Source organism: Sceloporus undulatus, chromosome 3 (genome assembly GCF_019175285.1).
Source record: "Sceloporus undulatus isolate JIND9_A2432 ecotype Alabama chromosome 3, SceUnd_v1.1, whole genome shotgun sequence".
In the NCBI taxonomy this organism is placed as follows: Eukaryota; Metazoa; Chordata; class Lepidosauria; order Squamata; family Phrynosomatidae; genus Sceloporus; species Sceloporus undulatus.
In genome coordinates this window covers 6943968-6961571 of record NC_056524.1, presented here as the reverse complement: position 1 = coordinate 6961571, position 17604 = coordinate 6943968, and the positions used below count along the sequence as shown (strand labels likewise).

At 40.3% G+C, this 17604-nt stretch overlaps 1 protein-coding gene across 1 annotated transcript in view; it reads left to right on the top strand.

Annotated features, from left to right (window-relative positions):
• The window catches only part of LOC121926282 (retinal guanylyl cyclase 2-like), a 46537-nt gene extending 29349 nt beyond the window's left edge, over nucleotides 1–17188 (top strand). The window contains 8 exon segments of the mRNA XM_042459127.1: nucleotides 1868–1923; nucleotides 1926–1966; nucleotides 1968–2060; nucleotides 3429–3603; nucleotides 6155–6253; nucleotides 11603–11697; nucleotides 13608–13693; nucleotides 17002–17188. Coding sequence (XP_042315061.1) covers nucleotides 1868–1923; nucleotides 1926–1966; nucleotides 1968–2060; nucleotides 3429–3603; nucleotides 6155–6253; nucleotides 11603–11697; nucleotides 13608–13693; nucleotides 17002–17095 — 739 coding nt within the window. The 3' untranslated portion in view covers nucleotides 17096–17188.
• The last annotated feature ends 416 nt before the right edge of the window (nucleotides 17189–17604 follow it).

The window sequence follows — 17604 nt, the reverse complement described above, 5'->3', positions numbered from 1 at the left end:
TAAAAGTAAGAATTTAATCACCATCCTACTGAAATAGGAATTACCAGCCACCACTGACTGTGAGGTTGAAGTGGGAAATGTTGGTTACAGCTAGGGGTGCATTTGAAAAAACTGAAAAACAGGTTTTTCAAGTATCAAGAAACCTGGAATGATGAGAATCTTTGCAGCTCAGTACTTAATCTGCACAAAATTTTGCATGTGTTTGCCTTGCACAGAAAACATTGTTTTCTTTGCAGGAAAAAAACAACATTATTATTATTTTCTGTGCAGAAAGTGCTGCAATTGGGACATTTGATGCAAAATTGGCACGTGGATGTTTCTGCATAGAAATATTATTTCCCACACGGAAAAAAAAGCTGTTTTCTATGCAAAACAACCACATCTGAATTTTCTGCAGAAATATCCCAAACTGAGTACAGTATAGGTTTCAACAACTCTGGACTCTTGAAATTTTTCTAGCAGCAAGAAGAGAACTGTTGAAATTAATCAGTGCTTCAAGAATTAGAACTGCATCAAGAAGAAAATTAGTGATAAGTTACATTCCTAGTCACCCTCAGTTACATCAAAAATCCACCAAACCATGATACCTTTATTGGACCAACCAAAATGCATACTATAGATGTTGGTTGCAAGCTTTCAAAGCTCCACTGGCTTCTTCATCAGGCAAGGTGTTAAAAAGCTTACAGAAGAAAAAAAATGATGATGTTCCAAAATTGGAAAGAAAAAATAACCCAAACCCAAAACTCTTCTGATCCCAAGCATTTCTGATAAGGGAGACTTGGCTTGTATTCCTTGAGTTTTGTTGTATTTTTTTCCTCCTACTCTCCAGGCATCATCATCATCATCATCATCATTTCTGCAAGGCTTGGGAATTCAAAGGTTGTTGATACTCTGTCTTCTATGCAGATTATTTCATTTTGGTAATATACCAACCTGCCCTCCCCTCCTCTCCGCAGAAAACTATGAAAATAGAAGGGATGGTTTTGCTGCTGCTGAGAACAGAAGAAGTGATAAATAGGAAGGAATGGTTCTATTTATGTATTTCCAAGTTTTATATCCTGCCTTTCTCCCACTTTGGGATTCAAGGCGGTTTACAATATATTAAAAAATGCAAGGTTAAAACATTGAATACAAAAGTTAAAAATAAACACTGCTAACAACTAAAATGTGGATAAAACAGCCTAATTCAAAACAACAAAATGATAAAACATTAAAACATTAAAACAGCACTCAAATAAAATCTAGCCACCAAACACCTGTCTAAATGAAAACGTCTTCAGCTGCAGATTCTACTCCAAGATGCTCAGGATGGTATACATGAATCTGCCCCATCTAGTTTATCCTCACAGCAACCCTGTAGGGTAGATGAGAAATTAACTGGGTTGACCAAGGCTGCATCAGCACTGCAGAACTAGTGCAGTTTGACACCACTTTAACTGCCATGGCTCAAGGCTTTGGAATTCTGGGATTTGTAGGTTCACAAGGTCTTTAGCCTTCTCTGCCACAACAAACTACAAATCCTAGGATTCCATAGCATGCAGCCATGGGAGTTAAAGCAGTGTCAAACCTAGAATTTCTGCAGCTCAGATGCAGCCTGCTGCTCTCTTGGAAAGCTTTTCAGTATTAGGTTGCCTAGACTGAGATTCCTGCATAATTTTATGTTATGTTTTTAACTCTTGTTTTAAGTAACTTTTTTAACTCTTGATTTTTTTTTTGGTATTAATTTAATACTTTTTTTACATGCTTTAGTTGATTTTTAAATTTTATTGTAAAGTTTAAAAAATGTTTTCATCTTGTGGTCCACCTTGATCCCTTCTGGAAAAGGCGGCTAGAAATGAATAAATAAATAACATAATAATAATTTTAGATCTGTGGCGGAAACTCTGAAAACTGGTGGCACCAGTTGACCAGAATATTTTGATGCGGTACAATCTCCTTCAGTGACATCATTGGCTTCACGGCGATCCTCGGCCCTCAGTGAACCCATTCAGATTGTGGACCTTCTGAATGACCTTTACACTCTCTTCGATGCCATCATTGGCCATCATGATGTTTACAAGGTAAGGTTCAGGCAAATGCTTGGGAAAGTTAAAATTGAAGGCTACCACTCCCATGATCCCCCTGCCACCATGGCAACATCTTGAATACTGGTATCTCCGCTTAAAAAGCAGACATTGGGAAAGCCCCTCCTCTGCTTGAAAACAGAGGATGGACCTCATTTGGATGAACTGTCTCACCTGATTTGAGACAACATCCCATGTTCTTGATCTACTACTGTTGTAATGCCAGTGTTGAGTTAGTGCCTTGATCCTTGAGATGGCTATACAAGTTGAGTGCTCCTTATCCAGAATTCCAAAGTACTCCAAAAACCAATTTGCCCCCATTGGATGGATACAACAACAAGCAGATGCAGCCAAAGTCTGTGTACATTGGGCCATCAGCAAAGGACGGTGTCACTATCTCACTCATTATATCCATCCAAAATGAGTGAAATAGTGACACCTTTGCTGATGGTCCAATGTACACAGACCTTGGCTGCATCTGCTTGTTGTTGTATGCCTTCAATTGCTTTCAAAATATGGTGACCCTAAGGCAAACCTATCATAGGGTTTTCTTGGCATGCTTCTTCAGAGAGGGCTGCCATTGCCATCCTCTCTGGCTGAGAGAGTGTGACTTTCCCAAAGTCAAACTCCCTCTGGTAGAGGGAAGGTCTCAGGTGGTTGTATGCCCTTTAACGTTTTTGTATAAATGATTTGTAAAGGGGTTCATTATCAACCTGAAGATGTCACAAAGCTAAGAGGGATAATGAATGCCATGGAGGTCAGGATCGAGATTCAAAAGGATCTGGACAAGCTAGAATTCTGGGCCATATGAACTCTGGGATAGATATATAAAGGTGAGGCGACACCTCATGTATAGGATGCAGGAGACCTGGCTTACAATTAATACATATGGTATAGATAAATTAGTGGATCCCAAGATGAATATGACCCAGCAATGTGACATGACAACTATGGGTTTTCATAACTTATGCTTGATGGTGTTGATGGAAGCAAATGATTTTTTTGTCTATTGCAGAATGATCACATTCATTTCAAAGTTGTAGAAGAAGAGTTGAACATGTGGTGCCATCATGCATGGTTTCACCTTGCACACTATTACACAATGTGCATTTTGTTGTCCATTTTCTTGTGCAATTCATTAATGAAGCAGAACCATAGAACCTCCCTCTCCCCTCCCTTCTATAACTCCATGAGTATAAAGTTTTGCTCCATCCTCCCATGGAAGCAGAAGAAGAAATAAGAAATAAACTCTAACACAGATGAATGGAAGATTTTGGCCTATAATTTTGGGATTCTATGAATTTCAGGTCTTCACACCTGCCATTCTGTTTGCCCTTTATTAAAAACTATACCTTTGATTTACAGGTAGAAACCATTGGAGATGCTTATATGGTTGCTTCAGGACTTCCAAAACGCAACGGCCAAAGACATGCTGCTGAAATTGCCAACATGGCTCTGGATATCCTCAGCTCTGTGGGTTCATTCAAAGTGAAACATCTTCCAGGTGTGCCCATCAGAATTCGGATGGGGCTGCACTCAGGTATCAGTGCTGAATTTCTTCCTGCTTTGTTTTGGTTTGAAATGCAGCGGAATTGTCTGGCTTTAGCAAAAACAAACCTGCCCTAATGAAATAACTCCCTCATTATTGACTGCCTCATTATTGTGTGCATGCAGCACCTCCATCAAATACTGAGGTATTGGAATGAACATTGGTGTGTACATTCAGGATGCAATTCTCTGCTTCAAGTTGAAACACCAATTTCACTCTTTCATTTGCTTTCAAACTTTGGGAGAGAGCTAGTGAAAAATAAATTGGAAAGTGATAGGTCTCTCAGACTGGTAATGGGCTTCCCCAATCTGATACTTCCCAGATGTCACAGACTGCCACTACCAGTGGTTTTTCATGGCTCCCATGTCAGTGGAGCAGTGAGTCTATTCAAGTTACATTCTCTAAGCCTGAGAAGGAGGCAAAGGCAACACTCTCTCTGAACAGATCTTGCTAAGGAAACCCTGTGACTTCAGAAATGACTTAATAGAATCATAGAGTTGGGAGAGATCCTATGGTCATCCAGTTAAACCCCCTCCAATGCAGGAATTCACAGTCGAAACACTTCTGATAGATGGAACACAACAACACTTCCAACACCATCAGTGGAGATTATTGCACTGCCCTTTTCTATCCTTCCATCCCGACCTAGATGAATGCTTTAACCCTTTAAGCACAGATTTTATCACACACCTCCATGCCCAGGTTGGAGGCATCCCCTTTCTGATCATGGCATCCCATAACTGATCCAGACTTCTCTGGCACTTTTTGAAAGAAGGAGATTTTCTCATTCTTTGCAAAATATGGAAAAAGTCCAGATCGGGTATAGGATGCCATGATCGGGTACAGGATGCCTCTGACCTAGGCATGGAGGCATGTGATAAAATCCATGCTTAAAAGGTTTCAGCCCGCACCTAGGTCAGGACAGAAGGATGAAAAAGCGCAGTGCAGTAATCTCCAATACATTTGAAGAAAACTGAAACCAATAAAGCTCATGCCCTCTGAAGAAACTTGCCAAGAAAACCTTGTGATAAGTTTGCCATAGGTGGGAAACGACTTAAAGGCACACAACAATAACAAGCCAGCAAGCAACTGGCAGAAGGAGTGGGAGTAGGGACACAACATGAGCTTAGGGTTTCTTGACTATTTCTGAAAGAGCCAGAAGGATGAGATAACAATCCTATAAACACAATTTGTATGCCAGATCAGCTCATCAGATTTCAGGTCCCTTAAGAATGGGAGTGGGTGGTCCAGGGTTTTGCCAAGAATTGTAAAGCATGTTTAATTAGATTTTCAGTGCTTAGTTGGGATTGTGTGTCTTGGTTTCAATATCAGTCACATATTTTGGGAGTTGCTGATTTCTGTGTCTGACATCCTATGAAATCTGTATTCATATTCTGAGTTTTGGATATAGAGTGGCATTATTTACTAAGTGGAATCTACTACAGTGGGCTCTTGGTATCCACTGGGGTTTGGTTGCAGGACCTTCCGTGGATACAAAAATCCATGGAAGTCCAAGTCCCATTAAATACAATGTCATAGTAAAAATGGTGTCCCTTATTTAAAAGGGGATCTGGTGCTGTTAGGGTATTTAGGCCTTTCCCTTTGTATGTCAGGTATGCTTTGATTGAGAGTTCCTGCATGGGAGGGGGTTGGACTGGATGGCCCTTGTGGTCTCTTCCAACTCTATGATTTTACACAGCACTTGAAAGCTAACAGAAGAACTATGGTGTATGGCAGCTAAGGGCACTTAATAGTGATATTTGGCAGTATTTAGTAGCTGACATTCAGAGGTAATTAGCAGCTTCTGACAGTAATATTTGAAATGATTTAACAGTTGAAATGCAGTGGTCATTTGTACTGAACAGTGCTGAGTGGCTGATGTACTTTCATATAGTACTGCATTTAATAGCTGGCATGTAGTGGTAGTTACTATTTGACAGTACTGAGTGGCTGGTTTGCAACAGTATTTAACAGTATTTCATAGCTGACATCATCATCATCATCATCATCATCATCATCATCATCATCACCACTATTATTTGTTACATGCCTCTTCCCATGGATCAAGGTGAGGATCAACAACAGATTAATATACAACAGATAACATCAGTTAAAAATGCATACAATGGTCATTAGTGGCTGAGTGTCTGGTTTGCTATTTAAAAGCATTTCGGAGCTGTCATGCTATAGTAGTTAGTATCTGACAGCATGGAGTGGCTGGTTTGTAATAGCTTGTTGTTGTGTGCCTTTCCGACTTATGGCAACCCTAAGGAGAACTTATCCTCTGGTTTTCTTGAAACGATTTGTTTAGAGGAGGCTTGCCATTGCCTTCCCTGAGTCTGAGATATTTGATAGCATTTCACAACTGTTAGCATTTGACAGTACTGTACTGATGTCTGCATGCAATAGTATTTCATAGAATTTAGTGGCTGCAATGTGACAGTTTTTACTATTGGTGAAACTCTGTTTCAGATGGAGGAAGACTATCTTACAAAAATGTTTTTGCCTTTTCTTTCCTTGTCTTTCTTTTAAAATTCCCTAGGTCCTTGTGCTGCAGGCGTGGTGGGTCTCACCATGCCTCGATATTGTCTATTTGGGGATACGGTGAATACGGCTTCCCGGATCGAATCCACTGGGCTCCGTAAGTGTTCTATCAGTTTTGTGCGGACGACAGCTCAGCCATGAATACTGAGCAGAGTTTGGGAAAATTGTGGTTTTGGACTATAATTCCCAGAATCCCCCAGCCAGCCTGGGACAGGAGTCTGGGAACTATAGTCCAAAACTTACATTTTCTAAGTTCTGCCTCTGACCATCTATCTTTCTGTGCACAGGAAAATGAGCTGTATGGAGGAATATTACATCTTTTGAGCAATCACTAGCCCAGATGTTAATTTAAGACTAGCAATGGTATAGTCCAGACAGTACTAGTTGTGGTATAGCCTTGACTACAGCTCTTAAAATCACCCAGCCAACATGGCCAGTAGACATGCTGGTTGGGAGAGTCTTTGTGTTTAGTCCAAACAATTATGGTTGGCCCTTCACATTTGCGGCATTGACTTTTGCGGATTTGACTATTTGCGTTTCTGATTAATATGTTCTCTCTAGGAATCTCTAGGTCCTCCAGCGCAATACTGCTGGAAGTTGACCAGAGAGTTGTGCTGGAGAACCTACAAGTTCCTAGAGAAAGCACTTCTCTAGGCATTTGTAGGTCCTCTAGCATGATTCTGTGATCAACATCTGGCAAATGTTGACCATAGAGTTGCACTGGAGGAACTGGAGATTCCTAGAGAGGTGTTCTCTTAGGTCATTTTTTTTTATTTGTGGTTTTTCCACATTTGCGGGTGCCCTTCACCCCTAAATCCAATGAACGGGGAGGGACCACTGTACTTTTTTTTTAATGAAAAAGAAACACTATATACATAAAACAAAACACATTATATAGGCAAACATACATATCTGTTCTAAACACTATTCTTTACAAATCAAAAATCTAATAAATAATAATGATAAAACAGACATAAAAAGACTTTCTTCCCTTTGCTGTGAATATATAAATATTTGGAAAGTATTTTTCAAGAAAAATATCAAGAATATCTTGGGGGGTGGGGAGTTGTTCAAAGTTAAGTGACTTTCTGATATTTGTATTAGCCTTATTATTATTATTATTATTATTATTATTTATATAGCGCTGTAGATTTCGTTTTCACCCTGTATTTTTCTGAACTCTAGACTTTGCAAGTGTTTGGTGGTTGTTGTTTTTTTTACAAAGGCTTTTTGTTTTTTGCACAAATGTTGAACAAGTGTTCAATGGGGGAAGATCTAGGCTGATATAGAAATTTGATCACTGTCCTATTTTTATGACTGACTGACTGATTGATTGATTGCTACCTGACCTGGGAAGGACAGTTAATTATTGTGGAAACTGGTGCTTGGAACCACCATTTATTGATGTCTTTATAGAAGGGAAAGATTTATCAGAGTCAAATACGTACTTGATGAAATGATTAGTTGAACTACTTTTCGCAAAATGACCAAGAAGGGGTGAAAGTGAATTGAAGGAGGAGAAAACTAGTTGCAAGGAAGCACAGAAAGAAAGGAGTTTCATTCTCCCTTTATTGCCCCCTAGTGGTAAAGTAAAAACAATAAAGTAATAAAAAGTACTAATAATAACGATAATAATTGTAAGCCGCTCTGAGAGCCTTTAGGACTGAAGGGCAGGGTATAAACACCGTAAATAAAAAATAAAATAGAGTCACCTGTGCAAGTGTGATGCCATGTCACTTCCACAAAGGGGAGCAGCAATCCATTCTATTTGTCCTACACATCTTCTTGCTCTTAGTTATGCAGCCAGAGAAAGCAAAACCCACATACAGTGGGTCTTCCCCATTTGCTGGCATTAGAGGTGCAGGACCCCTGTGAAAGTGGAAAAACAGCAAATAAAATGACCACCATCTTTTTTACCTGAGAGAATGCCTCTCTACGAATTTCAAAGTCCTCTGGGGCAGCTTTATGGTCAACGTCGACTGGAAGTTGACCATAGAATTGTGCTGGAGGACCTACAGATACATAAAGTGTTCTCTCTAGGAATCTGTAGGTAACTCCAGCTCCTGGACCGTGGAGTCACATTGGAGGACCTAGAAATTACAAGAGAGAACATATTTTTTTAAAAAAGATCCATGAATAATCAAATCTGCAAAAGTTAAAGCTGCAAATGTAGAGGGCTGGCAGTATTTCCTCTCCCAGTTGCCCCTGATAACTTTCTCTTTATTACAGACCACTGTTAGTTCAATGGTTCTTAAACATAATTGGTCACAGATCCCCTTAAGAGTTTAATGAAAACTATGGACCTTCTACCCGTATTCAACATGATCGTAATGGTGGAGATTATCACACTAAGGCCAATTCCCCAACAATCGCGCTATGGGGAGATAACGGAAGCACAGCACTTTTTAGATCGTAAGCCTGAGGGCAGGGAACCGTCCAATTAAAAAGATTGTATGTACAGCGCTGTGTAAATTTACAGCGCTTTATAAATAAAGGTTAATAATAATAATAATAATAACAACAACAACAACAACAACAACAACAACACTATAGCAATCTATAGTTCCTCATAGTTGTGCAATTGTGCTATAACAATGAAATAAAAGTGAAAAAAGCGCAGTCCCGTTTTGCATACAAAAGCCGATCATGTTGCTGCATCGTTAGCATATCATGATTGGATGTTTCAAGCGTGCACCATTATCATGCTGCTGCGCATGTCCCAAAAATATGGGTCCGTCTCAAACACAACAAAATAAAATATCTATATTCAAGAATGTATATTCTATATTTAAAACTGATTTCTTTTTTTAACTTTTGTATCGCCTTGAGGTCTGTTGACTGTAATAAAGGCAATGTACAGTATTGTATTGTACTGTCTATACATCCAGTTCAAATAAAATAGTGCCCTATACCTGAAAATAAGACAGAAATCTACTCCCAAAATGATCCGAGCAATGAGAGCAAACTGTCTATGCCAAAGCGCAGTCTGGGAAAAGCTCTCTGACAGCCCGAATGCATCCTTATTAGCTTCCACACATGCGCAATAGCGCAAATGAAGCACTATTGGCAAACCATTCATGGGGTTTCCTAGTTGATAAGTAGTTATGGAACAATTTCAGGTTAATCACAGGAGAAGTAATGAATAAGTGAGACATCATGTGAAAATCTTTGTGTGATCATGCTATAATGACCAGAGCATTCCCTTTTTGTCCCGTTTTATAACCCCGTGTGATAATCTCCGATGACCATATGCTACCTGGTTATGTATATATAGCAGGTACGAGCATCTATGTGGGGTCCAAAGGTCATTCCCCCCCCCCCCAACAAATAACTCCAGCAAGCCCAATTATCTGTTTTCATCTGTAAGTGAACTACTGCATCACTTTCTCTTGCCATTTTGAGAGGGCCTGCTGGGGAACATGGAGGTTTGGGATGTAGTACAGGGTTCTGAGAGGTGAACTGGAGAATTTAAGTTTGTTTTCACATGCTTGGAGGCTTTCTATATGGTTTGGGGACACAAATTGCCTGAAAATTGTACCAATTTTTAAAATAATATGGGGAATTCAGGGACTGGTGTTTATGGGCCCACCGGAGTGGATGTCTGAATGGATGGCCCTTGCTTCCAGCAAAACAATGTGAATGGAGATTATCACACACAGCCAGGACAGGGATGGTATCACTCCCCTGCCCTTATCACAATCGTGCAAAAGCCTTTCATAATGTAATAATAATAAGAAGAATGTAAGAATTATTGTCTTGTTTAGGAAGGAGGGGATAATAAGATCTATTTTATAAGGTATGATGTGTTTCTACATTGCATTTTATGACTGTTGTAAGCCACCTTGATCCTGTGGGAGAGGCAGGGTAAAAATAAATAAATAAAGTAGCGCTGATCCTGTCATTATCCCATCATTGAAACAGCATTGTGTTAACATGAACTCCTGTTAATACAAAAGACAGGCAATGCCACTTCAATGATGGGACAATGACAGGATCAGTACGATGTCATATGAAAGTCTTTCAGGTGATTGCTGTCACCTGAGCTTTCTGGATGTATAGATAAGTGCAACATCATCTGAAAGTCCTTCTGGCGATTGCAGAGAAGGACAAGACAGGGGCGTGACAATAATGTTGTGTCCCCCTTGTGATAATCTCCAAGAACTCAGTTTTATAATTTGAAAATCCATTTCTCCACAACATCAGCTTTTTAAGCCACAGGAAATAAATTGAAGGGGGGAAAAGTTTTTCTTCTTTGCAATAAGTTCATGGATTCCCCTGAAAGCCCATCGTAAAGAAGTTGGGGGAAATGCAGCCCTCCGAGGACGGCTCTTGGCTCCTACATTATAACTCCCTGAAGTGCCTTTTCTTTAGTCAAAAATAATAGAGAGCTGAGCTGTCGTTCCTGGAATTTTAACATCCAAATTGTAAAGTGTGCTAAACCCAACTTCCCATGCTTGGCTGTGTTTGTGTGCCTTGGTTTGCATATTGCCAATTGTTCAGAATCAGAAGAGGGACTGGCTACCTCTCTGGGTGACCAGGCGTCCTCCTTTTCCCCGTCATGTCCTACATTTCAACCTTCTGACCAGGAGGAATTCCAAAATTTCTTCCATTTTGAGCAATTTCAGGTTAATCACAGGAGAAGTAATGAATAAGTGTGACATCATGTGAAAATCTTTGTGTGATCATGCTATACTAGGAAGCATGAATTTATATTTACTGGGGTGTTTTCAGCTTTTATTTTGCAGTGTTCTCCTCACATAAATGCAATTTGTTCCATAAAGATCAAGTAGACAGAGCATATTGTAAAAACAGAAATCACTTTCTGGCCTTGCGTCGCACATTTTACTGCAAATATTAAGACACAGTGATCAGTTCAGCAAGTATTGCAGAATGTTGTGCCACAACTCCACTTCAAAGAGGGTCATGGCATGCATTAATAAAATACTGTAGTATGCATTTTAAACAGCCACATGTTAAATTTATAAAATATATAGTGGTTTATTTGGAAGATTTTAAAGTGATTTCACTGTGGAATTTATCTCAACTGAGACAAACATCCAGAGAGTCTTCATATTTGAAAGTCTTCCTCCTAGGCAATGTGGTTAGGACATCTGGTCACCCTGAGAATGACATCTGGACATCTGCTACCTCTGGGTCCCATTCTGTTGGCATTTTTTAAACCTGGGGCAGAAAATTGCCCCCCACCTACCATACTTGCTAAGCTTTGCTTTTATAGGGGATCCATGGACCGCAGATGAAAAGCCCTTGGTTTAGTTGATGGCTCCAAGCTCTGTCTTCCAGATTTGCTAACAAGCTTGCTCTCACTAGGATCATAGGGCTCTGAACTGAAGCTTGAAGGCATAATAAGATATAGATATATATATAATATCCTCCCTCTTTCTTTCTTTCTTTCTTTCTTTCTTTCTTTCTTTCTTTCCAATCTCAGCCTTTAGAATTCACATCAGCCAAAGCACAATGAAAACACTCCGGAGCCTAAATGAAGGATATAAAATAGACTTCAGAGGGAAGACCGAACTGAAGGTAAGAAACATGAGCCAACAAGAAGTTAATTGCTGGGAACATTTCTGTATCCTACCTGACCCATGCTAATGTAGTCAAAGGCTGCATCTGCACTGCAGAAATAATGCAGTTTGATACTGCTTTAACTACCATGGCTCAATGCTAGGAATTCTGAGTTGTTGTTTTTGGGAGATATTTCACCTTTTCTATCAGAGTGTTCTGGTGCCACAACAAATTATAAATCTCAGGATTCAATAGCATTGAGTCGTGGCAGTTACAGTATTGCCAAACGGCACTAATCCTGCAGTGCAGATGCAGCCCAAGGCAACATTTTTTTTAATGTCAGAGGAGTGGGTACATTAAAGATATGCCATGGTTATCCATGTTAAGTTTGCCTTAGGGTTGCTATAAATTGGAAACAACACAACACAGCAACAATAACAATAAATGATTATCTGATAAACCATATATCCACCTATGAGCGTGTGCTCTGGTGCCATAACAAACTACAATTTCCAGAATTCCATAGCATTGAGCTGTGGAAATTAAAGTGGTGTCAAACCAGATTATTTCTACAGTGCAGATGAACCCTAACTTCTCTTGGCCTGACCCAAACCTGATAGAACTATTCCCCACACAGAAACGTAGGTTTGAGGTCGGGGAAGTTGTGATCATGGCAATATTGTCACAACTGTGACTATGTGACAATTGTGAATATGAAACAATTACGGATGAGTCACGGGTTTGTTGTTGGTGTGTGCCTTCAGGAATTTTCCGATCTATGGTGACTCCCTACAGCAAACCTATCATGGGGTTTTCTAGGGGTGAGTGTATGTGGCTCATCCAAGGTCATCCAGTGGGTTTCCATGGCCAAATGAGGAATTGAACCCTGGTCCCCAAAGTCATAGTCAAACCACTACACAACCACTACACAATGCTAGCTCCCATCATAGGGGTGTACCCTGGTAATGTCATTAATGGTGAGACATTAAGTATCATCCCCAGTTGCTCAGAGAGACCTAGCATGGCATAGTGGTTTGAGTGTTGGACTACAACTCTGGAGACCAGGGTTCAATTCCTAGCTTGGCCATGAAACCCACTGATTGGCCTTGGGCAAGTCACACACTCTCAGCCTCAGGCGAAGGCAATGGCAAGCCTCCTCTGAATAAATCATGCCTAGAAAACCCTCTGATATGATTGCCTTGGAGTTGCCATAAGTCAGAAGTGACTTAAAGCAGGCACACAAGAACAGTTATCAGAACCCTTTGCAAGCTCATCTTTAAAACAAAAAGTAGTCTATAATATGAGGCCTATGAATTTTCTTTTTTTCTTTTAATCTTTAATAGTAATTAAAATGTTTTCTACGTATATTTAACCATCATGTATACACATACATCACTTTACTCATAAATACATCCTCTATGCACATATATTTACACATATATTAGCACAACCTATAAATGTATATACAATAACAACCTACACATGATACATACATTAACCTAAAGTTACCCTAATGTACTTATAACAAATAACATTGAGTCCCTAATAACACAAAACTTCCTAGTATCTGCAGTCTGAATCAAGCCTCCGTTATTATTGACTTTTACTTCTATTCCCTTTCTAATGTGCTCTTCTTATCTACTTTAAATTAATATTTCTTATTTCTTATTTCGGGCCTCTTTGTTGGGGCCTAAGAATTTTCAAGACAATGCTCTTTCCATGAGATTTCTCCCTCTTGCCCAGAGGAATGGGAAAAGAAGGTCCAGATTTTGAGACTCGGGATCAGGACTGGAGGTCTGGGAACCCTACTGAACAGGGATCTTTTATATGAACCAGACCTGGAGGGGTTACAGGATGGGCTGGATATCATCTGCAGAATTGCACAGGTTGTTCAAATGACTCATCTATTTCTGTCCCTTTATTGACAGGGGAAAGGCTTAGAAGATACATATTGGCTGGTAGGGAAAAAAGGATTCATGAAGCCATTGCCACGCCCTCCTGAAATGAAGCCAGGGTGAGTATGACTGCAAACCGCAATGAGCAAGATCATTTTCCTTCTGTTAAACAAGAACGAATGACTAGACTATTAAGGGCAAACATATCTGCAGATTCAGAATATGTTAACAATCTGAGTATTTTTGTGAGTTTTTTGGGCTATGTGGCCAGGTTCTAGAAGAGTTTCTCTCCGATGTTTTGCCAGCATCTAGCTGGCATCTTCTGATGCCAGCCACAGATGCTGATGAAACGTCAGGAATAAACTCTTCTAGAACATGGCCACATAGCCCAAAAAACCCACAAAAAACTATAGATGCCGGCCATGAAAGCCTTCGACTTCACATTGGAAATCTGAGTATCATTTCCCCCCCTGCCTTTCCGATGAGGTCATTTGGGTGTGCAAAGGTCTCCTCTCCCAGCTTGAGTTGGGATTAAACCTAAAAGAGAAGCAGACATCCTCTTTTTTTTAAAAAAAAAAATGTGGTATTAATGCTAGCAAAGTGCAGTGGATTCATGCTGTGAGCTTATAAAACAGGCTATAAAACAGAAGGAAGGACTCAGGATGGTCATAGGAAGGTAAGAAGAAAAACATGTGGTCTCCCATCCTGCTCGGTAGTTATGGGGTTGTAAAATGGATTTAGGAATGAGAGGATCATGGAGTTGGAAGAATAAGCCAGCTATTTCAATCTCTTGCTCACTACAGGATCTCCAGCTAAAATATCTCCAGTAGGAACTGCCCAGCCTCTTTTTAAAAGATATCTAGAGAAGGAGACCCCACCATCTCTGTAGGCAATGATTCCCTTGCTGAACTGCTCTTACTGTCAAGAGGTTCTTCTAATGTTCATTCAAAATCTACTCTCCTATAACTTAATACCATCATACCTGGTAATAGCCCTAGGGCAGCAGAGAACATGCTTGCTCACTCTTTTCCAAGTAGACCACAAATTGAACATGAGTCAACAGTGCAATGCGGCAGCTAAAAAAGCCAATGCGATTTTAGGCTACATCAATAGAAGTATAGTGTCTAGATCAAGGGAAGTAATAGTGCCACTATATTCTGCTCTGGTCAGGCCCCACCTAGAATATTGTGTCCAGTTCTGGGCGCCAGAATTCAAAAAGGACATTGAGAAACTGGAGCATGTCCAAAGGAGGGCAACTAAAATGGTGGAGGTCTTTAAACAGGGGCTGGATGACCACCTATCAGAAGTGCTTTAATTGAGAGTTCCTTCATGGTAGGGGTTGGACTGGATGGCCCTTAAGCTCTCTTTCAACTCTATGATTCTCAGAGGGTGGACACTTGGCTAGCCAACAGTACAAGTGAAAGGGATCTAGGAGTCTTAGTGGGCCACAGGCTGAACATGAGTCAACAGTGTCATGCAGAAGGTGAAAACCCTAATATGTTCCTTGTTTTTGTTAACTGTTATTAATATGGATCTAGGCTGCATCAATAAGAGTGTAGTGTCTAGACTGAGGGAAGTAATAGTGCCACTGTATTCAGCTTTGGTCAGGCCTCACCTGGACTACTGCGTCCAATTCTGGGCACCACAATTCAAGAAGGATGTTGACAAACTGGAGTGTGTCCAGAGGAGGGTGACCAAAATGGTAAAAGTCCTGGAAACCATGCCCTATGAAAGAGTTTGGTATGCTTAGGGAGCTGGGTATATTGAGCCTGAAGAAGAGAAGGTTAAGAGGTGACATGATAGCCTTGTTTAAATATTTGAAAGGATGTCATATTGAGGAGGGAGCAAGCTTGTTTTCTGATGCTCCAGAGTCTAGAGCAATTGATGCAAATTACAAGAAAAGAGGTTCCAGCTCAACATTAGGAAAAACTTCCAGATGATAAGAGCTGTTTGACAGTGGAATATTCTGCCTTGGAGTGTGGTGATGTCTTCTTCTTTGGTGGCTTTTAAACAAGATGTTGGATGGCCATCTCTCAGGAGTGCTTTGAAGGGCAGGAGTTGGACTGGTTGGCCCTTGGGGTCTCTTCCAACGCTATGATTCTATGAATCCAGTCATTTTAATTGACAAGAGGACAGATTTCAATTGAAAGTTAGAAGGAACGTCTTGATAGTAAGGGCAGTCCAGCAATGGAACCAGTTTGCTAGGGAGGTGGTGCGGTCTCTTTCTCTGGGTACCTTTTTTTTTTAAAGGCTAGATAGCTACCTGCTTGGGATGTTCAAAATATATTTTTTGGCACTGAGTTGTACTCAATAGCCTGTGCATCCCCTTCCAACTCTGTGTTCCTCTCTGGAAAAGCCCTCAGAAACACTGTCACTGTTTGACCTTCAGTGTCTGCAGGGAGATGAATTCTAGAAAAATCCCATGGACCTCCAAGGGTTTATTTCCGTCCTTCACGTTGAGCCTGACGACTGATGCAGTCCAGGTCTCTCTGTGTGAGTCACATTCCACAAGAAAGATGGAGAGAGAAAAATATTTGAGAAGGACACATTTTGACAGGCTGTTCCTTTGGGGACTTTTCCATGTGAACAATGAGATCCCGCCTTGGGAAAGTGAAAAGAAAAATGTTTTAGACTGCTGAAATAGATAATCATGATGGGAATATATGCATTGCCCCAAAGTTAACCCATTTCCAATCTGATCTTCCAACAGTCTATTCACCAACAAGGGTGGGAATAGAATATGGTAATACTATTTTTAAGGAATAAGGCATCATCTGCACTGTAGAATGAATACGGTTTGATACGGCTTTAATTGTCACAGCTCCATGCTATGCAATTCTGAGATTTGTCATTTTGTGAGATATTTAGCCTTAGTTCTGGTGCCACAACATACTACAAATCCCTGGATTCCATTGGATGGAGCCATGACAGTTAAAGCAGTGTCAACTCCTGTTTAATCCTCTGTTGTCCCATTTTTGTTGCTGCTTTTCAAATGTCCCAATTTCTCTCTCCCCCTCGTCCTACTTTTCCCCTTTCTCCTCAGCTTACTTCAGTTGCTGCAAGCTGAGTTCAAAGTGCAAAACTACTTTGCATTCAGTTAACTCAGGGGAGTCGGGGGAGAGAAGGGAAGTAAAGGCTTGCCCTTCCCAGTAGGGTCCGGCAAAATCTTGTGTCTTTCCCCCCATTAATACCTTTGGCTATTTTCAGCACACTCTGAAAGGTATATAGTTACAGTGGGTCAATATGATCTAAATCTGTGATCTCTTTTGGAGTAGGAAGGGTGATTCAATTACTTTTTTTACTGACAATGGGCAGATGTTACAGTCAGGAGAATGCCAGGCCTCCTATGCCTTCTATGGAAAGTAGCATAAACCCATGTGGTTCATTCAAAGCTCTCAGTGATCTTCTGATGGCTCTTCATTTGCAGACAGCCATGGCAAGACACAATAACCCAGGAAATCAAGTCTGCTTTGAAAGACTCAAAAAGAAAGTTCATCAGCAAGAACAAGCAGCAGCACTAACCATACTGAAGACAAATGAATGAAGGATGTTTCAAGATAACCTTACAATAAACTGTTTGTAGTGTTTGTGTGTGTATTAAAGTCATATCTGATTGTCGCATTATAAAGATTTATGGTTTAGTTTTAAATTAATGACCATCACATAGGAAGTGTAAGGATCATTTTTATGAAATCAGGTTTGCCACTGAGAAAACAATTGATTTAACTAGAATTGAAATACAGGTGAGGGATTCTTTTTGTGGCACTTAGCAGCTGCGAATCCTGGAAAGTTACCCCAGTGTAACTCACAGTTGTATTTTTACACGCTTGTGTACACAAGTATCCAATACCCACTTAGCCAAATAGTTGCCTTTCCCTTCACAGCACAATGAGACAGCTTACCTTCCCTTAGCTTCCATGACAATATTCAAGTTTCTAGGTCCTATGGTCTTGAAGCTGTTCTCGACTTATACACCTGCACACACAAACAGACATTGGCTGCTATTATATATCATGGTCTATGCTGCATA